At 41.5% G+C, this 21,790-nt stretch overlaps 1 protein-coding gene across 2 annotated transcripts in view; it reads left to right on the plus strand.

Moving 5' to 3' along the window:
- Positions 1-21,790, plus strand: part of CD58 (CD58 molecule) — a 42,467-nt gene that overhangs the window by 3,543 nt on the left and 17,134 nt on the right. For both annotated transcript variants that reach the window (XM_006058685.4, XM_044944505.2), the window contains exon 2: positions 17,740-18,033. In XM_006058685.4, coding sequence (XP_006058747.1) covers positions 17,740-18,033 — 294 coding nt within the window. The remainder of the gene's footprint in view (positions 1-17,739; positions 18,034-21,790) is intronic.

The following is a 21,790-nucleotide window of genomic DNA, read 5'->3' on the forward strand; positions in this document are numbered from 1 at the left end:
CACAAAACTTTAGTTTGTGTACAAAGCACAGTATCTACAAAGTGCAATAAAATGCAGCATAATAAAATAAGGTATGTCTGTGATACGAGATTCATTAAGTAACACTTTGAGATTGTGTGAATAGCCTGTTCTCCAACAATCTTTCATCCCGTGTTTTAGCACTCAGTGACAATTCTTCCCTGAGTCCATTATCACTAAATTGTTGCAGATGGAAATTTTCTATCCCTATTTGTCTATATACTTTATTGACAATCTTCAGTAACAAAGAGCTTTTGCACCTCCCTTCTTATTTTATTTTTTAGTACTAGTAAGGACTCATGGGTATCATTTAAGATAGCATTCTGGTCATTATCCATTCTGATGCTTGGTTATCCTGAATTTGGTGACTGGGAACCCCTCCAAGCTTCAGTTTTGAGCACTTCCTTCTTTGTTGGCGTAGAAGGATGTTCTGGACTCATTTTGTACCTTTCCTGCCTCAGCCTTGGACTCATTAGATTCCCTTTTTTGTTTAGTGGGGAATGGTGTTTAGAATTTAAGATCTGGGTGCTAGATGTGCTAAGGGCTTCCCAGGTGGCTCAGTGGTACAGAATCCGCCTGCTAATGAGGAGACATAAGAGACACGGGTTTGATCCCTGGGTTGGGAAGACCCCCTGGAGAAGGAAATGGCAACCCACTCTAGTATTCTTGCCTGGGAAACCCCAGGGACTAGAGGAGCCTGATGAGCTACAGTCCATGGAGTAGGGAAGAGTAAGACACGACTGAGCGATTGAGCACACACACGCACTAGGTGTGCTCAAGGCTCCTGAAGTCACAGCTTCTAGGCCCTGTCAGTTCTCAGAGCTAGGAATAGCTTTCACAAAGTCATGCCTTTATCTGGTTACCACAAAGTAATCCAACAATTCAGTTCTTCTGTTTCCTCCCTAAGCATTTCCTCCTAAGAATTCTATTCTTAGTAGCATTAGAATATTTGCCTAATCTACATTAAACACAAACTAGTTCCATAATTCCTGTGCCAATACTACTCCCAAGCACAAGTTTTACTAAATATAGTTCAAAACTTTTATTCTCCCATATATTCCACTAAATATGTACAGAACACTGTATTTTCAAGTTACCTGAGTTCTTAATTTTTCTTCTGTGTGGTTATGTTATCAAATGGATACATAGTTACATCAATGTGTTTCTGTCTCTTCAATTTTAGGGTTTCCCCCACCTTAATTTAATTTTAAAATATGGAATCTGTTAACATGGTTCAAATAAAAACCAAACACAGCTGGCCTTCCATATTTGCAGGTTCTGCCTCTGTGGATTCAACCAACCACAGATCAAGAATATTCAGGAAAAAATATTCCATAAAATCTCAGAAAGCAAAACCTGAATTTGCTGTATTCTGACAATTATTTAAATAGCATTTATGTTGTATTTGGATGGCATCACCGACTCAATGCACATGGGTTTGGGTGGATTCTAGGAGTTGGTGATGGACAGGGAGGCCTGGCGAGCTGCGGTTCATGGGGTCGCAAAGAGTCGGACATGACTGAGCGACTGAACTAAACTATGTTGTATTTACAATTATTTAAGTAGCATTTACATTGTATTAGATAGTATAAGTAATCTAGAGATGATTTAAAGTATATGAGAAGATGTGCATAGGTTACTATGCCGTTTTTATGTAAGGGACTTCAGCCCTCTCAGTTTGGTATCCACTGGGATCCTGGAACCGATACCCTGTGGATACTGAGGGATGACCATTTAAAAAGTGCTCAGAAATTCTATTCCATCCCTATCTCTCCCCCTACAACGTATCATTTGTTTGTTTTTGTCTTTCCTGTTTCTTTTTGTAGATACAAACAGATACATATGTTTGTTTCTAACTCTCTCTTTCAAACAATAGGTAACATACTCAATGTACTCTCTTATAGGTTGATTTTGTCACTTAACCACATGTCTGGAAAATCTTTCCATATCAGTTCATAGAAATCATCCTTTTTTTTTTTTTTTTTTTTACAGCTGCATAGTGCTCTGTGGGATGGAGGTATATTTCATTCAGTCACTCTCTGGTAGTTAGTATTTTATATAGTGTAGTTAGGGAAGGTCTCTTTAAAAGGGAAAACAGTTGAGTGTAGACTTAAAAGGAAGTGATGGAGCAGGCCAGGTGACTGGGAGAGTAGTATTCCAGACAGAGAGGATGGCAGCAAAAACCCTGAAATAGGTTTCAAACATTTAAGGAACTTTGAGGAGACCACCCTGCTGGAGAGTAAATAGGAAATTAAACTGTACAAGTAGTCAGGGCTGGATTCTAGAGATAAAGTTTTGTGGGCCCTTAAAGACTAACTTGTTAAATTCCCAGTGAAGTAGGAAGTCTCAGAGAGTTTTGAATAGGAGTGAAATTGTGATGAGTGTTTAAATGAATTAATTATTCTGGATCCTGGATAGAGAATAGTTCTTGCTGATGAAAAAGGAGAAGCAGGGAGACCAGTTAGGAGGCTGTGGGAACAATGACTAGCTGAGGGTGGGTAAGAAATGATGGGGTGAGGAATAGGAACTATCAGGGTGTGTTTTGAAGGGTGGGCTGGCAGGATTCAGCAGTGGAGTGCATCAGTGGGGTAACATGTGGACAGGACCTAGGTAGTGCTGGGAGAGTACCAAGCTCAAAAATAGAAACTGTTGTTCAGTTCAGTCGCTCAGTTGTGTCCAACTCTTTGGGACCCCACGAATTGCAGCACGCCAGGCCTCCCTGTCAATCACCAACTCCTGGAGTTTACTCAAACCTATGTCCATCGAGTCGGTGATGCCATCCAGCCATCTCATACTCTGTCGTCCCCTTCTCCTCCTGCCCCCAATCCTTTCCAGCATCAGGGTCTTTTCCAATGAGTCAACTCTTCACATGAGGTAGCCAAAGTATTGGAGTTTCAGCTTTAGCATCAATCCTTCCAGTGAACACCCAGGACTGATCTCCTTTAGGATGGACTGGCTGGATCTCCTTGCAGTCCAAGGGACTCTCAAAAGTCTTCTCCAATACCACAGTTCAAAAACATCAATTCTTCAGTGCTCAGCTTTCTTCACAGTCCAACTCTCACATCCATACATGACCACTGGAAAAACCATTGCCTTGACTAGACGGACCTTTGTTGGCAAAGAAATGTCTCTGCTTTTAAATATGCTATTTAGGTTGGTCATAACTTTCCTTCCAAGGAGTAAGCGTGTTTTAATATCATGGCTGCAGTCACCATCTGCAGTGATTTTGGAGCCCCCCAAAATAAAGTCTGACACTGTTTCCACTGTTTCCCCATCTATTTCTCATGAAGTGATGAGACCAGATGCCATGATGTTAGTTTTCTGAATATGGAGCTTTAAGCCAACTTTTTCCCTCTCCTCTGTCACTTTCATCAAGAGGCTTTTGAGTTCCTCTTCACTTTCTGCCATAAGGGTGGTGTCATCTGCATATCTGAGGTTATTGATATTTCTCCCGGCAATCTTGATTCCAGCTTGTGCTTCTTCCAGTCCAGCATGTCTCATGATGTACTCTGCATAGAAGTTAAATAAGCAGGGTGACGATATACAGCCTTGACATACTCTTTTTCCTATTTGGAACCAGTCTGTTGTTCCATGTCCAGTTCTAACTGTTGCCTCCTGGGTGGACTGGTATTCCCATCACTTTCAGAATTTTCCACAGTTTATTGTGATCCACACAGTCAAAGGCTTTGGCATAGTCAAGAAAGCAGAAATAGATGTTTTTCTGGAACTCTCTTGCTTTTTCCATGATCCAGCAGATGTTGGCAATTTGATCTCTAGTTCCTCTGCCTTTTCTAAAACCATCTTGAACATCAGGAAGTTCACGGTTCATGTATTGCTGAAGCCTGGCTTGGAGAATTTTGAGCATTACTTTACTAGCGTGTGAGATGAGTGCAATTGTGCGGTAGTTTGAGCATTCTTTGGTGTTGCTTTTCTTGGGGATTGGAATGAAAACTGACCTTTTCTAGTCCTGTGGCCACTGCTGAGTTTTCCAAATTTGCTGGCATATTGAGTGTAGCACTTTCACAGCATCATCTTTCAGGATTTGAAATAGCTCAACGGGGATTCCATCACCTCCACTAGCTTTGTTCATAGTGATGCTTTCTAAGGCCCACTTGACTTCACATTCCAGGATGTCTGGCTCTAGGTCAGTGATCACACCATCGTGATTATCTTGGTCATGAAGATCTTTTTTGTACAGTTCTTCTGTGTATTCTTGCCACCTCTTCTTAATATCTTCTGCTTCTGTTAGGTCCATACCATTTCTGTCCTTTATTGAGCCCATCTTTGCATGAAATGTTCTCTTGGTATCTCTAATTTTCTTGAAGAGATCTCTGTTCTTTTCCATTCTGTTGTTTTCCTCTATTTCTTTGCACTGATCGCTGAGGAAGGCTTTCTTATCTTTCCTTGCTATTCTTTGGAACTCTGTATTCAGATGCTTATATCTTTCCGTTTCTCCTTTGCTTTTCATTTCTCTTCTTTTCACAGCTATTTGTAAGGCCTCCCCAGACAGTGATTTTGTTAGTTTGCTCTTTTAGCGGAGCTTGCCTTATTCTGCTCTTGTTGACCTAATCTCTCCAACCAGATTTTAGATCCTAGTACACAGGAACCAAGTCATATAATACTTAATAAAATGTCTCTTTCTTTGATTTATTTTAATATTTTTCACAGTACAGATTGTTAAATCTGAACAGTAGATGGTAAAGTATTGGTCAAACGTTTCTCCCTTTTAAATTCTTATGTTATCTCACATTGTTATATGCATGTGTACTAAGTCGCTTCAGTCGTGTCCGACTCTTTGCGACCCTATGGATTGTAGCCCACCAGGCTCCTCTGTCTATGGGATTTTTCAGGTAAGAGTACTAAAGTGGGTTGCCGTGCCTTTCCCCAGGGGATCTTCCTGACCCAGGGATTGAACCTGTGGCTCCTTTAGCTCCTACATTAGCAAGTGAATTCTTTTACTGCTGAGCCACCAGGGAAGCTCATTGTTATGTGAGACTTATTCATACACTTTGTTTGACTTAAGGTTTGTAGAGTTCATGTGTTTTTATTTAAAAAAGATAATCCAAGTCAAAATAATGTTGTGTATTCCTATTAAAAAAAACCCAACTAGATCCAGTATTACAATGGGGTGGATATAATAGTTGCCATGAGTTAAGCACATGCTTTGTGCCAAGTGTTGTGCTTAAGTTTTAAGGTTTTTTTTTTTTTTATTTAATTGTTGTACTAGTTTTATAAGGTAGAGACTGTTAAAGAGGAGAAAAATAGTTGAGTATGTTGAGACCATGTCAAAGTTCACACAGCAGAGAAGCAATAGAACCTGCTGGCACTTAGCCCATGACTCAGAGTCCATGTATTCCCAACCCAAGAATAGATTACCATCTTTCCCCCCCTGCACCATGTGGCTTACGGGATCTTTTGCCAACCAGGGACTGAATCTGGGTCAAGGCAGTGAAAGCCTAGAATCCTAACTGCTAGGCCACCGGGAAGTCCAGATAAACAACATTTTGATGATTGGTATAGCCATAGTTGATCTCTTATAACATGTATATATTGCCCAATGTAATGTTGTCAAAGCAGGTAAAATGATATAAAACAGCAAACTACCAATCACATAGATTGTATTCAATATTGTAGATTGTAATCTACAATGCAGGGGTGGAGGAACTTTCTTTGGGCCATGAAATTAAGAATGGAGGTTTATTTATGTACTCATTTATTAGTATTTTGCCATAATTGTACTGTTTTATACATCCTGAATGCTTTGGCATAAACCCAATAACATAGTATTTGTAAATTAACAATATTTTGTTAATATTGAAATTAACAATAATTTCATAATATCACTTAACTTCTACTCTTATTCAGATTCCTTCAATTGTCACAAGAATGTCTTTTAAAATACCAAGATCTAATCAAATTTCACATTTTTGCATTTGCTGCTGTTTTTTTATCTTTGACAGGTATCTTTTAGGAATTTTGAAAACAACTTACAACTACTTTTAAAGAACTAGATCTGGGAGTTTATTTTGTTGCCCTCTTTTTACTATAATTTTTAAAAATTGAATTGTTTACTTGTACACTTCATTACTGTTATTTGTTTTTTCCCTTTTTTAATTGACTTATAATATTACATTAGTTTCAGGTGTGAACGTAGTGGGTCAATATTTTTATACATTACAAAATGATCACAATAAGTCTAGTTATCACCTGTCACCATAGAAAGTCATTGCAATATTATTGGCCATATTCCCTATGCTGTATATTACATCTCCATAACTTACTTATTTTATAAGTGGTAGTTTGTACTTCTTAATCTCCCTCACCTATCTCACTCACCCCTCTACCCACCTTGCCTCTGGTAACTACTAGTTTGTTCTCTGTATCTATGAGTCAGTTTCTCTTTTGAATGTTTTTGTTTGTTCTTAGATTTCATATATAAGTAAAATCATATGGTATTGGTCTTTCCCTGTTTTACTAATTTTACTTAGCACAATACCTGCTATATCTATCCAAGTTGTTGTAAAAGCCAAGATTTCAATTTTTATGGGTGAGTAATATTCCATTGTTTGTAAATACCCCATCTTCTTTATTCATTCATCTATCTATAGACACATAGGTTGCTTCCATATCTTGGCTATTGTAAATAATGTTGCAATGAATATTGGTATGCGTGCTTTTTCTAATAAGTGTTTCTCTCTTCTCTGGGTAAATTTACAGAAATGAAATTGTTGGGTCCTATGGCAGTTTCCATTAATCTTCTGAGGAACCGCCATACTGTTTTCCGTAGTGGTTGTACCAATTTACCTTCCCACCAACAGTGCGTGAGTTTTCTTTTCACTGCATTCTTGCAACTCTTGTTATTTGTTGCCCTTTTGCTGCTAGCCATTCTGACAGGTGTGAGGTGGCATCTCATTGTGATTTTGATTTGTGTTTCCCTGATAATTAGTGATGCTGAGCATCTTCTCATAGGCCTGTTGGCCATCTCTGCCTTCTTTGGACAATGTGTATTCAGGTCCCCTGCCTATTTTCTAATCAAGTTTTTGTTGTTAATTCCTTCTAGTGTAGTTTTTAAATTTCAGTTATTGTATTCTTCAGCTTGGTTTGAATCTTTCTATTTTCTAACTCTTTGGTACAGTTCTCACACTGTTTATTCTTCTCCTGAGTTCGTTGAATTACCCTAAAGTCTTGATCAGATAAATGGATTGTTTATCTCCACTCAGTTCTTCTTTTGGGGTTTGTCTTTTTCCTTTGTTTGTTTTATATTTCTGTCTCCTCATCTTGCCTAATTCTCTGGGTTTTTCTATGTAGTGAATCGGCCGGTTATGGTTCCTGGTCTTGGAGAAGCGGCCTTGTGTAGGACATGACCTGTTTTCTTGTTTTTCCATCTCTTTTCCTTGTGCTTGTTGGTCTTCCCAGTGCTCCTTGTGCCTGTGCTGGTGAGCTCTGAGCCCACCAGCACTCTCTCCTTCCCTTTTGATAACTAGAACTATATGTTCTAGGGGCGCCTGCATATGGGCTGCATGCACCCTTCTGTTGCGGCACAGTCAGATTCTGTGGGCAGCTGACTCCAGTGACTCCCCTGACTCCCTGGCTGCCAGGCCCTACCTGGTGTGGAAGCTGCTGGCCTGCTGTGGGGTGAGGCTGGGTCCCAGCGTGACTTACGCTTGTGTTTTTAAATTAATACAAGCTTTGAGGGTAGACATTGCTTTCTCTCTTTAAAAGCAGAATGTTTGCCTGCGTGCATCAGCCTTTGTTTGCACAAGTTTTCTGTCTTTTGATTTCTTTTCATGTTGTTTACTCTCGAGTACAGAAGGCTTTTTGACGTTTTTACTGAAGGGCACAGCAGCAGCACCTTAGATTGTGCAGTTACGGATAAAAGCTTCCATCTCAGGACTGAAGGTGAAACCAGGATACAACCTTTTCCGTTTGCTCAGACAAGTTTGAATATGAAGTGTGACTAAGATAATGATCCCGTCCCCAGAATAGGGCTGGAAGACATTCAAGCAGTTCCTCTTTGGAGGTAGCCTTTGGTACCCGTCTACCGGCCTCAAAGGAGAACGTCTTGTAGCTACTTTATGGGCGTGGGATTCTCTGCTTTGGCCTCTTTGTTTTCTTGGTTTCAGTCTCTTTTCCTTGCATATGTTGGCCTTCTCCTTCTCAATGCTGCTTGTGCCTGTGCTGATGAGCTCTTAGCCCAAGGACTGGGGCTCAAGTGAAGCCAGTGAAAGTGAGGGCACCTCTTGCCCAGAAATACCGTAAGAAGTTCATGTCTGCTCTCTGCCTGCAGTTGGAAGCTCTCAGTTCAAAGGTCTGTCCTTTGTGACCTTGATCTGTTTTATCAAGCAAGTATCCATCTCAGGAAACCAAATTATTTTGATAGGCTTGTTCTGAGGAAATGAACCCATTTTGGTTCCTGGTGACCTTCACTTTAAAAAAATATATATTTATTTATTTGGCCGTGTCAGGCCTTAGTTGGGGCATGCAAGATCTTTGTCCTTCGTTGTGGCCTGTGGAATCTTTAGTTGAGGCGTGTAAACTCTTAATTGTGGCATGTGGGATCTAGTTCCCTGACCAGGGACCGAACCCAGGCCCCCTGCATTGGGAGCACAGAGTCTTAGCCACTGGCCCACCAGGGAATGCCCCCTAGTGACCTTCATTTTCCCTAATGTTCCCTGAATGTCTGTCAAGATCAGTGTCTGAATTTCCATCAGGCTGTCTGGTCTGTAGTGTCTGAATGTTTTTCCCATGTAACAGTTAAAAAGTAGGAAAAAAAAAAAAGTTTAATGTGCACATCCACATTAAAGAAATCCATATTAATAATAAGAAATCCATATTAATAAGAAACTAATAAGGCTGTCATCATAAATTAGTTGTAATAGAGTTTCTCAACTATGAGCTGAGTACTTGGAAAAAACTAATAGGGATTATAAAGAAATTTTTAATGAAATAACCAATAGTGTATTGAAATACCTTTAATCAGACTTTGGTGAATAGATTTAAAAAGACTTTCATAATCTTAAATAGCTCTAGTAAGAACCTTATTCTCCAAAGCATGCTGTAGGTACTATCCAAGACTAGAACAATCAAAGGCAAATGTGATTTTTGAGCATGATATGATGTGGGTATATTGAAAGAGCAGGCCAGAGTAATGCTGTTAAATAGAAATATAATATGAAACAGGTAAAATTAATCTTAATATATTTTATTTAACCTTATATATCCATAATATTTTCATTTTGACATGTAGTTGATATAAAAAATATTAATGAAAGATTTTACATTTCCCTTTTCGTACTTAATCTTCAAAGTCTGGTATGTGTCTTATACTCACAATACATCTCCATTTGCACTAACCACATGTCATGGGCTCATGAGCCACGTGTTGCTAGTGGCTGTTGAATTGGACTGCACAGATTGAGAGGGAAACATCCTGGGGAGAGAAGCATTCTCAAGTGCAAGAATAAGGAACAAAAAGAAGAGTATTTTAGCATGACAGGAGACAGGAAAGCGCAAAAGGAAGTTGGTTTAAAGAACAAACATCTTAATTCTGGATGAACTCATCTAGGAGACGAGAAATAGCTTGACAGCTGAGAGCACATGTGAGGCGAGTTCTGTGGAGTTTCTGGAACTGGGGAGCCTGGGGGTTATGGTCTGTTGGCAGGCAGGGGGCTGCAGTTTAAGTCTGAAATAGATGAAGACAGGGAAGCTGTGGTGGTATAGCTAAGACCAGTAGATTTCTGCCTTTGGAAATCATGCAAACAGAGAAGTCACTGACTGGGACTGGAAGTAGGTGGAATTGACAAGGAAAAATCTAGGCATCTCACATTGCAGCCAACAGCACAGGCTCTGGAGCTGGCCGCCTGTGTCAGGACACTAGCTCTGTCGTGGACCAGCTGGGTGACTGTGCTCAGCTTCTGAACCTCTCTGAGCTCCAGGGAGCATTACCTTTGAATGCTCTTCCCCATATGCTCAAGCTCATTCCTTTACTTTTTCTGGGCCTTGCTCACTTGCTAGCTATAACTACCTCACATATAACAGTAACTTCCCTTCTCATTATTAATCATCCCCCCCCCCCATACGCTGCTTCATTTTTCTCGATAGCACTTAATACCACCTAATATACTTTTTCATTTAATGTTTCCCTCCCCTTCCCCCACCCCCAAACCCCACCAATAATGTAAACTCCAGGAGGGCAGGATTCTGTCTGATTTGTTCAGTGTTGTATCCTAACTGCTTAGTACAGTACCTGGGACATAGGAGGAACTCAATAAATATTTGGTGAGTGAATCAATGAAGAGTAAGGCCTACCTTGCAGAGTTAAGTTGAGGATTTAATGAACCTATCCATCTACCTATCTATTCACACATCTATCTATGTCTTGGACCAAGTACCTGGCACATAGTGAGCCTTCAGTAAAAGTGCTGATGTTGTTGCTATTGTTAAATATTATTATTGAGACTGAGCTGGTCTAGGGCTCATTTGGATGATCTGTTGTTAATATCTAGGGCTCATTCAGTTTGAATTTATTAAGAGCTAGGTTAGAGAAACGAGCTGCACTAAATTTCCTCGGATGAAGAGACTATGCTCTTCTTTTGATTATCTTTGTATCTCAAACTGTGGTGCTGGAGAAGACTCTTGAGAGTCCCTTGGACACCAAGGAGATCAAGCCAGTCAATCCTAAAGGACATTAATCCCGAATATTCATTGGAAGGACTGATACTGAAGCTGAAGCTCCAATACTTTGGCCACCGGATGCAAAGAGCCAACTCATTGGAAAAGACCCTGATGCTGGGAAAGGTTGAGGGCAGGAGGAGAAGGGGGTGACAGAGAAGGAGATGGTTGGATGGCATCACTGACTCAATGGACGTAAGTTTGAGCAAACTCTGGGAGATAGTGAAGAACAGGGAAGCCTGGCATGTGCAGTCCATGGGGTCCCAAAGAGTTGGACACAACTTAGCAACTGAACAACAGCAGCATTGTATCCAGTGAGCATATTCCCATGCCAGGACTGGGGCATGGGGCTGATGGATAGAATTTTTGTGGACTTCATAGAGCAGATTATTTGATATCACAGTGACCAAGACATTTGAGGAGGGTGGCCACTCTCTGTACTGTGAACATGTGTGCTCATGTCTCCAGAGACTTAGCTTCCCCTTCCTAGCTCCTGGCTTGAATGAATCTTTAACTGAATTGTCGTTATGATGTCATACACACAGGGGGAAATACCAAGATTTATATGTTTGGGTACTGAAACTTTCAGGGGATTTTTTTTTCTACTCATCAAATGAATTTTTGTTTCAACTGCTAAAATCTGCAACCATGTGGAACCTTGAAAAAATTTTAGGAAGAGAAGGAAGTATTTTAAAATCATATTGTTCGTTTCTAAGAAAAAACTCCAGAAAAAAACCTTTCTTCAAAATCCAAAAGACCGTTAGCTTGTGTTTAAATAATGGAAGTGAAAAAACTGCATGTCCTCAAACCTCAGACAAGGTGTTAACATTGATTAAGGGCTGATGTCCTGAGTGGGTATGCTTATCTGGTGCAGTGCCCTGAAACCCACAACATGTGGTAGGTGAAACCTAGCTAAACTTGAAGGGGATGGGAAGTGGGGAGCTGACAGACCCTCCAGTCTTGCTATGGTGCTGGAGGCAGACAGTGAGGAGGAAAGAGATCTCTTCTGACTGCGTCTGAGGGGTCCCAGGCCATTTATTCTGCAGCTTCAGTTAACCATCTTCACCTCTCCTTGCCGAGTCTTGGTTCTTCAGCCAGTTTCCACAATGATATCAGTTCAGTTGTTCCGTCGTGTCCAGCTCTTTGTAACCCCATGGACTGCAACACACCAGGCTTCCCTGGCCATCACCAACTCCTGGAGCTTGCTCAAACTCATGTCCATTGAGTTGGTGATGCCATCCAACCATCTCATCCTCTGTTGTCCCCCTCTCCCCCCACCTTCAATCCTTCCCAGCATCAGGGTCTTGATATCCACAATGATATGGGGTCTTGCAAAAAGCTCAGGATTTGGGGTGACTATTAAATTTTGTGATTCAGGAAGCCCTACGTTTTGTATTACATTAAAGTTATATTTAAATCAGTTTAGTTATCACTCAAAAAATATTTATTTACTGAATGTCCTTCATGGGCAATGGCAATGCAGCAGAGATAGAGAATGACCCTGTCTTTGGGGCTGACCTGACTCAGCCATTCACTCGGATTGGAATTAGTTGCCAACTAATTCCATAAAATTTGACGTTCCATAAAATTTGATTTTTATGTTCATGTAAAATTTGAACATCAGCATTTCTTGGAAACTGAGGAAATCTGGCAGTTTCCACGTGCCACATGGGGAGGAGCTGAGGAGCCCTCTCCAGGTGAGCCAGACTTGCTAGGACTGTAGTCTCTCACTGCTCCCTTTTGTGTCACACCTGCCTCGTCCGTGGCTTCTCTGCTGATTTGCTGGTCTCTATTTCAGGGTTTCATTTGCCAGTTCTCAAAGGCTTCTCAGTGGCTCCCATGACTTTGTGTCCTTATGACTTCTTTGTTTGCTCCTTATTTTCTCCCTGCATGCCCCCTTTAGCTTTTCTTCCTTCCTGCATTTGACTGTCTCTCATCCCCTTTTCCTCCTTACTTTTTCACATGTCACATATTCCTTGCTATCAGATGTGAGAAGTGCAGACTCTTAGACCTTCCTTTCAACTTAGTTTCCCTTGGTCTTTAATTATGAAGCCCTGTCTTATTTCTTATTGAATTTCTAATTTTTTTTTTTTTTTTAAAGCAACAGCATTATGAAACTTGGGTTTGAATTTGGGTTCCCATGTAACATTTTGAAGATCTGGGCTCATTGGTATCTTGCTCAAGCAAACCTTCTCAATTTCCTCATGTATATGAGGATGGGTGTGGAACAGGGCAGGGTTCTCTGAGGATCTGTCCAGCCCTGACATTCAGTGATTTGGGGACCCCTGAGTTTGTGCCTTACCTGTAGGCTTTAGAGATGTGCTTGACTCACAACTAGAATGGTTTGACTTTCTCATTCCCAACAACTGCTGTTCCAATACATTCTAGAAATTGCATCCTGAGATATCGTGACACTCTTGAATAACCTTATACCATATAGCAAGCCAAATATGAAGGGGTTTCCTAGATGGCTCAGTGATAAAGAATCTGCCTGCCAAAGCAGAAGACTCAAGAATTCAGGTTCAATCCCTGGGTTGGGAAGATACCCTGGAAAAGGAAATGGCAACCCACTCCAGCATTCTTGCCTGGGAAATCCCATGGACAGAGGAGCCTGGCAATCTACAGTTCATGGGGTCGCAAAGAGTTGGACATGACTGAGTAACTGAGCGCACACATACAAGCCAAGTAAGAAGCAGCGGTGAAGAGTTCAAATCCAGTGTCACTACCTAATTCGTCAGTTAATCTTTTTGTGCCTATCTGCAAAACAGGGTTAAAACAATATCCAGCTTTGCTTCATCCAGCCTGGCATTTCACATGAAGTACTCTTGCATAGAAGTTATAAGCAGAGTGACAATATACAGCCCTGATGTACTCCTTTACCAATTTGAAACCAGTCCACTGTTCCATGTCCTATTCTAACTGTTGCTTCTTGACCTACATACAGGTTTCTCAGGAGGCAGGTAAAGTGGTCTGGTATTCTCATCTCTTTAAGAATTTTCCACAGTTTGTTGTGATCCACACAGGTCAAAGGCTTTTAAAAACAATACCTGCTTAATATTGTTAAGAGGATTCTCTGAACACATATTTGTAGAGCTCTTCCAACTGCCCAGCAGATAGTAAGTGCTATAGAAGTGTTTGATTAAATAAACTAAAAATAGCAGTCAACCTGAATCTCAAGACTTAAGTGAAAATGAGCAGAGGATTTTGTGGCTGGGAGTTGAGGGGGGTGGGGGGGCCCATTTCATTAACCCAATAGTTAATGGTGACCATATTTTCTAAATAAAAAATCAGGTCACTTTGTCTGAAAATATTTGAGTTCCACTTTGGACTTCTAGCCCTATGAGAACTACCAAACTGGGTGTAATGGTGATACTTTGTAAGACAATAAGAGTCTTTGCAATTGGAAATTACCACTCTACATATTGGTACTAGGTACCTTCATATCTTACAAAGAAAAGATCATTCAATATTCTTGAAAACAAATAAATCTCCAATAGTTAAAAAAATCTGTCTAGTATAGAATATCTGTTTAAGCAATCACTGATACATTTTTCCCCTCCCTCTATCTCTCTCTACTTTGCAACAGTGGAAAGGCACTCTATGCCCAGTTCTCACACAGTCTCACAGTGAATCATTAAAAGAAAAAGAAAGAAAACCCTGTTGAAAGCCTACTTCGTTTCAGCCATTGTATAGACTCTCAGTCTTATTTATTTTATTATTATTATTTTTTCTCTCAGTCTTATTCAGATCTCAAAGCAATCTTTTCTGGGAGCCATTATGATTTTCATTTTAGGCTGAGGAAATCTAGCATGGCAGAAACTTTTAAGTATTTATCCTGGGTCCATCTGGCTTGAAAGCTGGGGCCCTTTTCATTCTGCCCTCTGGCATAGTAAGGTAAGCATCCCAGTGGTCCCTTTTCCAACCACTCACTGTTAGCAGCAAAGTAACCAACTCACTGCTGATTCCTTTCCTTAGCTGATGTTTGATCATTCATTCATTCGTTCACAGTGTGTTACCTTGAGGAAAAACTCACTCTCCTTTCTCCTGTTCTTTTTCATTGGAAATGATTGTATTAGTAACTTACTTTAGGATCAGTCTTGGAGGTGCAACAGAAAAGACTTTACTATAGGAAGGAAAGGGTAGACTAGTCTCTGCAAATGTGATGATTCCCAAATCTGTACCTTCCGCTGCGAGCCCCAGACCTGTGGACCCAAGACAGCTCCATGTGGATGTCTAATCAGTTGCTTATGCTTAGCATCCATCAGTCAGTTAATGGCTGGGTAAGGACGGGAGAGGAGCGATGATGAAGCAGGTAGAGGAAGCAGTGCCTCCAAGAAGGCAGGCCCTGAGTCAGGAAGGTGCTTGGCCTGTGGGAAGAAATAAAAGCAGTTCTGAATGGCTGGAAGGAAGAGAGCAAGAGGGGAATGGGTGGGGAATGAGGCTGGAGAGGCAGACAGGGATCAGATCACAGTGTCTGACCCCTGTGAGTGAGTGAGGGGCTGGGCCAGGTCAGGTCTGTTCTGGTCCCTGTTTCCTCATCTGTGATACAGAACTAGCAACATGACTGCACAGGAATGTAGAGAGGATTAAAAAGGGACACAAGAGTATGTGAACATGTAACGGCAGAGGGTAAGCACTCAATAACATTTTCTTTCATTTTTCTTAGTTCCCTGTCATTGCACCTGTGAAATGGGGGTGATTTAATCATGGGGATTTCTTTCAACTCAAAATGACTGTGATTTTTTTCTCAACTGGTCTCCCCATTTTCCGCCATTAGCTCCATTTCTGACTTTTCTTTTTCCTGTGCTCAAGCCCAGGAAACACCCCCCTGCCTCACGCCCCCCGCCCCGCCCCTGAAAAGACAGAAGCCAGCATTATGCAGCCAGGAAGAAGCGATTGAACTCAGACCTCTTCTCTTCTTCCACCACCCTGCTTACTCTCATCCATTTATTCATTTACAAGACATTTCCAGCCTCTGCTGTTGTGTGTGGTTAGACTCTCACACCTCAATTCTTACTCCTGTTCATGCCTTTTCACGGGCTCTGGTTGGGTGGGAGAAATAGTGCTTGACCAAGAAAGCCCACAGTTGGTCTATTTAATATTTTTTATTTTTCTTGTACTTTCAGTTACGCTGATTGCACCTCCAAAAATTTCAATCAGTGAAGTTTTAATTTGTCTTGAATGTCTTTCCCTTAACAGCTGCTTTTCTGTCTTAAGAAAGTCAAGTCTGGAGCAAGATGTTTTTAAGCCCATTTTGGGGTATCAAGAATATCCCAATCTAGTAGTGATAGTCAATGTTTGCCAACTGGATTGATGTGGAGGAGGCGGGAGGCTCTGATTTGAAGCATGAGTCAATTTCTTTGCTGTAAATAACTCCCACTGTGGTGGATTTCAAGCTATCAACCAGACTTCACTGAATGGAGCCCAGCAGGGATGCCTACAGTTGGCTCTGACGTGCCATTGCACTCAATCCTTGAGACCTTAAACTTCATCATATCCCCCAACTTTCTTCTTAGTCATTCTGATTTCATTTAGTGGTCAGCCAAGAAAGAGGCCTGACAGTCACAATTAACTCCTCTCATCCAGTCACTAAATCCTGTTCATTTCTCTCTCAAATGTCAAGTCTGTCCACTTGTCCATTTCCACTGCCTAATCTGGTCTCTCAATCCACCATTCTTTCATTTCTACCACACTGACCTATTTTCTGGCTTCTCTGCCTCCACACTTGCTCATCAACCAGCATCCACCCTGCAGACAAAGTCAGCCTGCTGAAATTTAAATTATATCATGCCAGTCTTCTGTTTAAAACCTTTCCATGACTTTCCCTTGCAGTTACAATAAATTCCAAATCCTTAGCTTATCTTGCCTGACTCCGCCCAGCCCCTCACTCCCAGACTCTGTGATCTGGCCCCTGGCTGCCTCTCCAGCCTCATTGCCCACCCATTCCCCCACCTTGCTCTCTTCCAGCCATTTGGAACTGCTTTTATTTCCTCCAACATGCCAAGCACATTCCTGACTCATGCCCTGACTCCTGTCTGCTGGATCATCTCTCCTACCTGTCCTCTTATCTCTCTGACTCCTCTTATCTTCCAGTGCTTTGTTATCCTGTGTCAGGTCAGCATGATCTCCTAGGAAAGGCCCTTGACTGGGTGGTTCTCCTTGCCTGCTCAGTGTCTTCTCCCTTGAGAGCCTGGAACAATACCTGTCTTGTTTGCCACCCTTTCCCCAGCATGGCCCACAGTACCTGGCATGTAGTTGGTGTGAAAGTGAAAGTTGCTCAGTCATGTCTGACTCTTTGCGACCCTGTGGACTACACATTCCTTGGAATTCTCCAGGCCAGAATATTGGAGTGGGTAGCCTTTCCCTTCTCTGAGGAGCTTCCCAACCCAGGAATTGAACCCAGGTCTCCTGCATTGCAGGTGGCTTCTTTACCAGCTGAACCACCTATGGTGCTCCAGAAATGTTGAATCCATTTCTTGGATTTAGGCAGACCCCAGTTCCCTTTTTTTTTTTTTTTTTTTTTCAAATTTATTTAATTTATTTATTTTACTTTTGCTTATGCTGGGTTTTCATGGCTGGGTGCCAGCTTTCTCTAGTGTGGTATGCAGGAGCTACTCTTCGTTGCAATGTGCAGGCTCATTGTGGTGATTTCTCTTGCTGTGGAACACAGGCTCTAGGCAAATGGGCTTAGTAGTTGCCTCGCATGGGCTTAGCTGCCCTGCATCATGTAGGAATCTTCTCGGACCAGAGATCGAACCTGTGTCCCCTTGCATTGCTGGGTGGATTCTCACCCATTGGACCACCAAGGAAGGGCCCCCCCACCCCGTTTCCTATTAAAGAATAAACTCTACAGGGTTAAGCATGTTCTACCTCCTGTACTTTTTATCAGCAGTTTATCAGCTTTGTACAAAAAGTAGCTAATGAATAATTTTTACCACTAAACTTAATCATTTTCCCTTGAAAAAAGCATCTTGAAAGATAGTTTCCTATTTTTGATCAAGTCATATTATTTTTCCTAATCAATTTCTTTCTTTTTTTTTTCCTCTCTAGATTTCATCAGCTGTTCTCAAGAAATTTATGGAGCTATGAATGGGAATGTAACCTTTTACGTTTCAAAGTTTCAACCGAGTACAGAGATTATATGGAAGAAGGGGAAGAATAAAGTTATAGAATGGGAAACACAATCTGGATTCGAAGCTTTTCAGTCTTTTAAAGATAGAGTTTATTTAGACATTGTGTCAGGTAACCTCACCATCACCAGGTTAACAAAATCAGATGAGGGTCTGTATGAAATTGAATACCCAGGTGTTAGAAATAAGTCCGAGTTCCACCTCAAAGTGATGGGTGAGTATCCATAAATTTGTTTGTTCAAATAGCAAATTTCCAAGTATTTTAAGAGACTAATACTAACCAATGGTTTATGGGAAATAAAACAATGGGTTGTATCACCTGTTGTCAGGGTTTTTCTCTCTTTTTGGTACCCAGGAGCCACTTTTAGCTCCCGGTCATCCTCTCAGAAGAGAGGATGTGACTGAGGTCGAGAGAAAGCACAGCTGGCCACAGCCACTGGCAGCAGCATCACTTGTCTTGCCGGGAATGTTCTGAAAAAGGGTGTAGTGGCAACATGAACTCAGAACTCTCTGAATACCTGTGAATTGGAGTTCGTGCTTCCCCCTGCACCCCACACAGGTGGTGGGATTTTATTTTCCCTCCTCTAATCACTTTAAACTGGAACTGGGGATAGGATTCAGGTTCCTCTGTGCTTCTCACTAATGCTTCCTGGTTATTCTCTTTCCCCCATCTCTAAAGCACTTGCCTTGTTACAGGCTTCCAGAGGCTGATGGCTACACCTACATGTTTGTTTTTTTCCTCCAGTTTTATTGAGAAATAATTGACATTCATCACTGTCCAAGTTTAAGGCATACAGCATGGTGGTTTGATTTACATGCATTGTGAAATGATTATCACAGTAGGTTCAGCTAACATTCATCTTCCCTTGCTGTTCTCACATGTCCTGGTAATGTTTTGTCTCATAGCTGCCTTTTGTGTGCTGCAGCATAGCTCAGCTCAGCCCATTCCCATCTCTCCCCTCTGATGCGTCACAGTTTCCACTCAACTTATCAGAGGTGTGAGTATAGTTCTAGGCCTACTTCCTCTAGGTTAAAGGCTGTCTTAGGAAGATTCAGCCTGTGACAAAGTGTGTAAGATGGTTTCCAGGGGGTGAAGTAGAGACAGAGTGCAATAAAACAGCTCAGGTCTGAGCTCCCCACCTCCTGTTTGTGGTGGTCTCAGTGGAACAGGATATGATGACTAACTGGGTGAACAGCTGTCCCTCACCAGTTCAACTACTGAGTGTTGGTGACATTGGAAGGAAGAGAGAATTTCTCTCTTGGTCACCATTGTAACTTCAGAGCCTAGCAAAGGACTTAAGTAGGTAATAGGCACTCAACAGATATGGAAGCAATTGATCTGGATGGTGAGATGTACAACTGATAGAAATGGGTGCCCTCAGACTGGGTGACTGGTTTGTCCAGGAGATTATGAACTCCTTTTAGATAAGTGAAGCTTGTTAAGGTGTGCAGGCATCCCATTAGAACCAGTTGATGCCACTGAAGAAACAGAATCTTTAAAACCTGCAAATTGGGGCTCTGGCAGTTTAGAGGGCAAACAAATGAAAAAATTGGCTCAGAATTTAAATTAGAATTGAATGCTTCTTAAGAGCCCCTTTATAGAGTTAATAAAACTGAGTTCAAAACAATTTCTCTTTTTAAAACTTCATGAAATGTTTAAAAGTATAATTTAAAAATAATTAAAATTTTAAAATTGCCTTCTAACTCAACAGTGGTGGTTGATTCTGATAATTAAGCCAAGTGGACAGTTCTTAGGAGGCTCAGCAAAGGCCTGGGGAGGCGCAAGGTGCAGGGCATGTGAGTTTCAATCAGGAAGCAGTGAGTAATATTGGCCATATTAAATGTGTCGACTTCAGGTTCTGGTTTGGGAATCTGGGTTTTAGCCTGTGGCAGTCAAGAGCCTGGGGAAGGAATTGGCAGCCCACTCCAGTATTCTTGCCTGGAGAATCCCATGGACGGGGAGCCTGGTGGGCTGCTGTCCATGGGATCGCACCGAGTCAGACACAAGTGAAGCGACTTAGCATGTATACATGCATTGGAGAAGGAAATGGCAACCCACTCCAGTATTCTTGCCTAGAGAATCCCAGGGATGGAAGAGCCTGGTGGGCTGCCATCTATGGGGTCGCACAGAGTCGGACACGACTGAAGCGACTTAGCAGCAGCAGTCAAGAGCCATTGCGTCTCATACTGGAGCAGAGAAGTGCCTTAATGAAATGTATTTTTGGAAGGTTAATCAGATGATAGCAATTTATGGTGGATTAGGAAGAGGAGACCCCAGGTTGGAAGCTATCATGATCATCCTGGTAGACAGAGGTGTTGGTAGCAGATGTTTGGAAAGGAAAGAACCAGAAGGTATTTCCAAGTTAGAGTTAATAAAATTTAGATTTTGGTTATGAAAATATATATCTGAATGTCAAAATGATTAGTCACACTTTATTTTTTTTTTTAGAAATGAGGAAGTCATACTTCCATGAGGGTTTGTTAAGACTGAAATAATAAGACTCAGTAGCCTTCCAGAGACACCAGACCCTTTCAGAAAAGATATTTTAGACAGGGGGATTTCCTGGTACCTCCTGAGTTCAGGGCATCTTTGTGCTTTTCTAGAGGTGAACATCTGGCTTTCCTCCTTCCTTCAAAGTCCCCTTAAAATTGCCACCATCAACGTTTCATAGTTCTTCCCCATCCTCTTAACAACCTTTATTGCATGGGGGCTGGTAATGTTCATATAAATAGGATTAACTGCTCTGTCCTTAACAAGTCTGGACTGGTATATGACTTTTTATTAAGGGGTATGTATGAAAATATAGAAATGTCACCGGATATGTGTAAGAAATTCTCATTTCTTACAGAATAGTGAGCTCTTAATTCTATTCTAAAACTATATCAATTAACTAAGCTGTCCTATGGATGAAGTAGGCACATTTCTTGCTGGTTGTTTAAGGGACAGATATAACTAATGTTTGTTAGATGATAGCTGTGGTTAGTCCTTTGGGCAGCAAGACATTGGCTGAGTGTATTCAGTCACTCAGTCGTGTCTGACTCTTTGTGACCTCATGGACTATAGCCCACCAGGCTTCTCTGTTCTTGGGATTCTCCAGGCAAGAATACTGGAATGGGTTGCCATTTTCTCCACCAGAGGATCTTCCCAACCCAGGGACTGAACCCACATCTCATGTCTCCTGCATTGGCAGGAGGGTTCTTTACCACTAGTGCCACCTGGAAAGACCCAACGTTGGCTGAACTAGATCAATAAACTAGAATCTGTAACAGAACATGGTGAACTTTTCATCTTCCGAAGTAAAACTCTGCCCATTAAACACTAATCCCCCCTTCCCTCCTGTCTCCCTGTTCCCTGGTAATCATCATTCCATTTTCTGTCTCTTTAAGTATTTGGCTACTCTAAAAACCTCCTGTAAGTGGAATTGTACAAGATTTGTTTTTTCATGACTGGCATATTTCACTTAGCATAATGCCTTCAAGACTCACCCCTGTGGTAGCATGTGTCTGAATTTCCTTTCTTTTAAGGCTGACTGCAAATGTGATTTTGAATGATCATGGCTGATGGCCTGTGGTTTTCCAGTAGACCATGGGATTCTGAAGTGATTATTAGAAGAGGCTCCAGGTTGACTCCTTGAGCACTGGGTTCAGCTGTCATTTCTGCTCAGGACCTGGTCTTGGCCAAATGGTGAAGCATGGCTTCTGGGCCCTCCTCACCTTCATTAGCCCTTTGCTCTTGAATGCACGCTTTCCTGATGCCTGTTTCTGCCACGACTCACCATGTGTCACTCTGCTTACTGAGAGCAGGTGCTCTGCAGTGAATACACACTTGTGTGGTGTGTGTGTGTGTACGAGTTCTTTTAACGAAAGAACAAACCTTAAGACAGCATGTAATTAATAATATGAGCTAGATTAAACCTAAAACTTGAAGAAGCCCCCAAGCAGAAAGGAAAGTCATGTATGACTCAGGTCTA

This window comes from Bubalus bubalis, chromosome 6, assembly GCF_019923935.1.
Source record: "Bubalus bubalis isolate 160015118507 breed Murrah chromosome 6, NDDB_SH_1, whole genome shotgun sequence".
Lineage (NCBI taxonomy): Eukaryota > Metazoa > Chordata > Mammalia > Artiodactyla > Bovidae > Bubalus > Bubalus bubalis.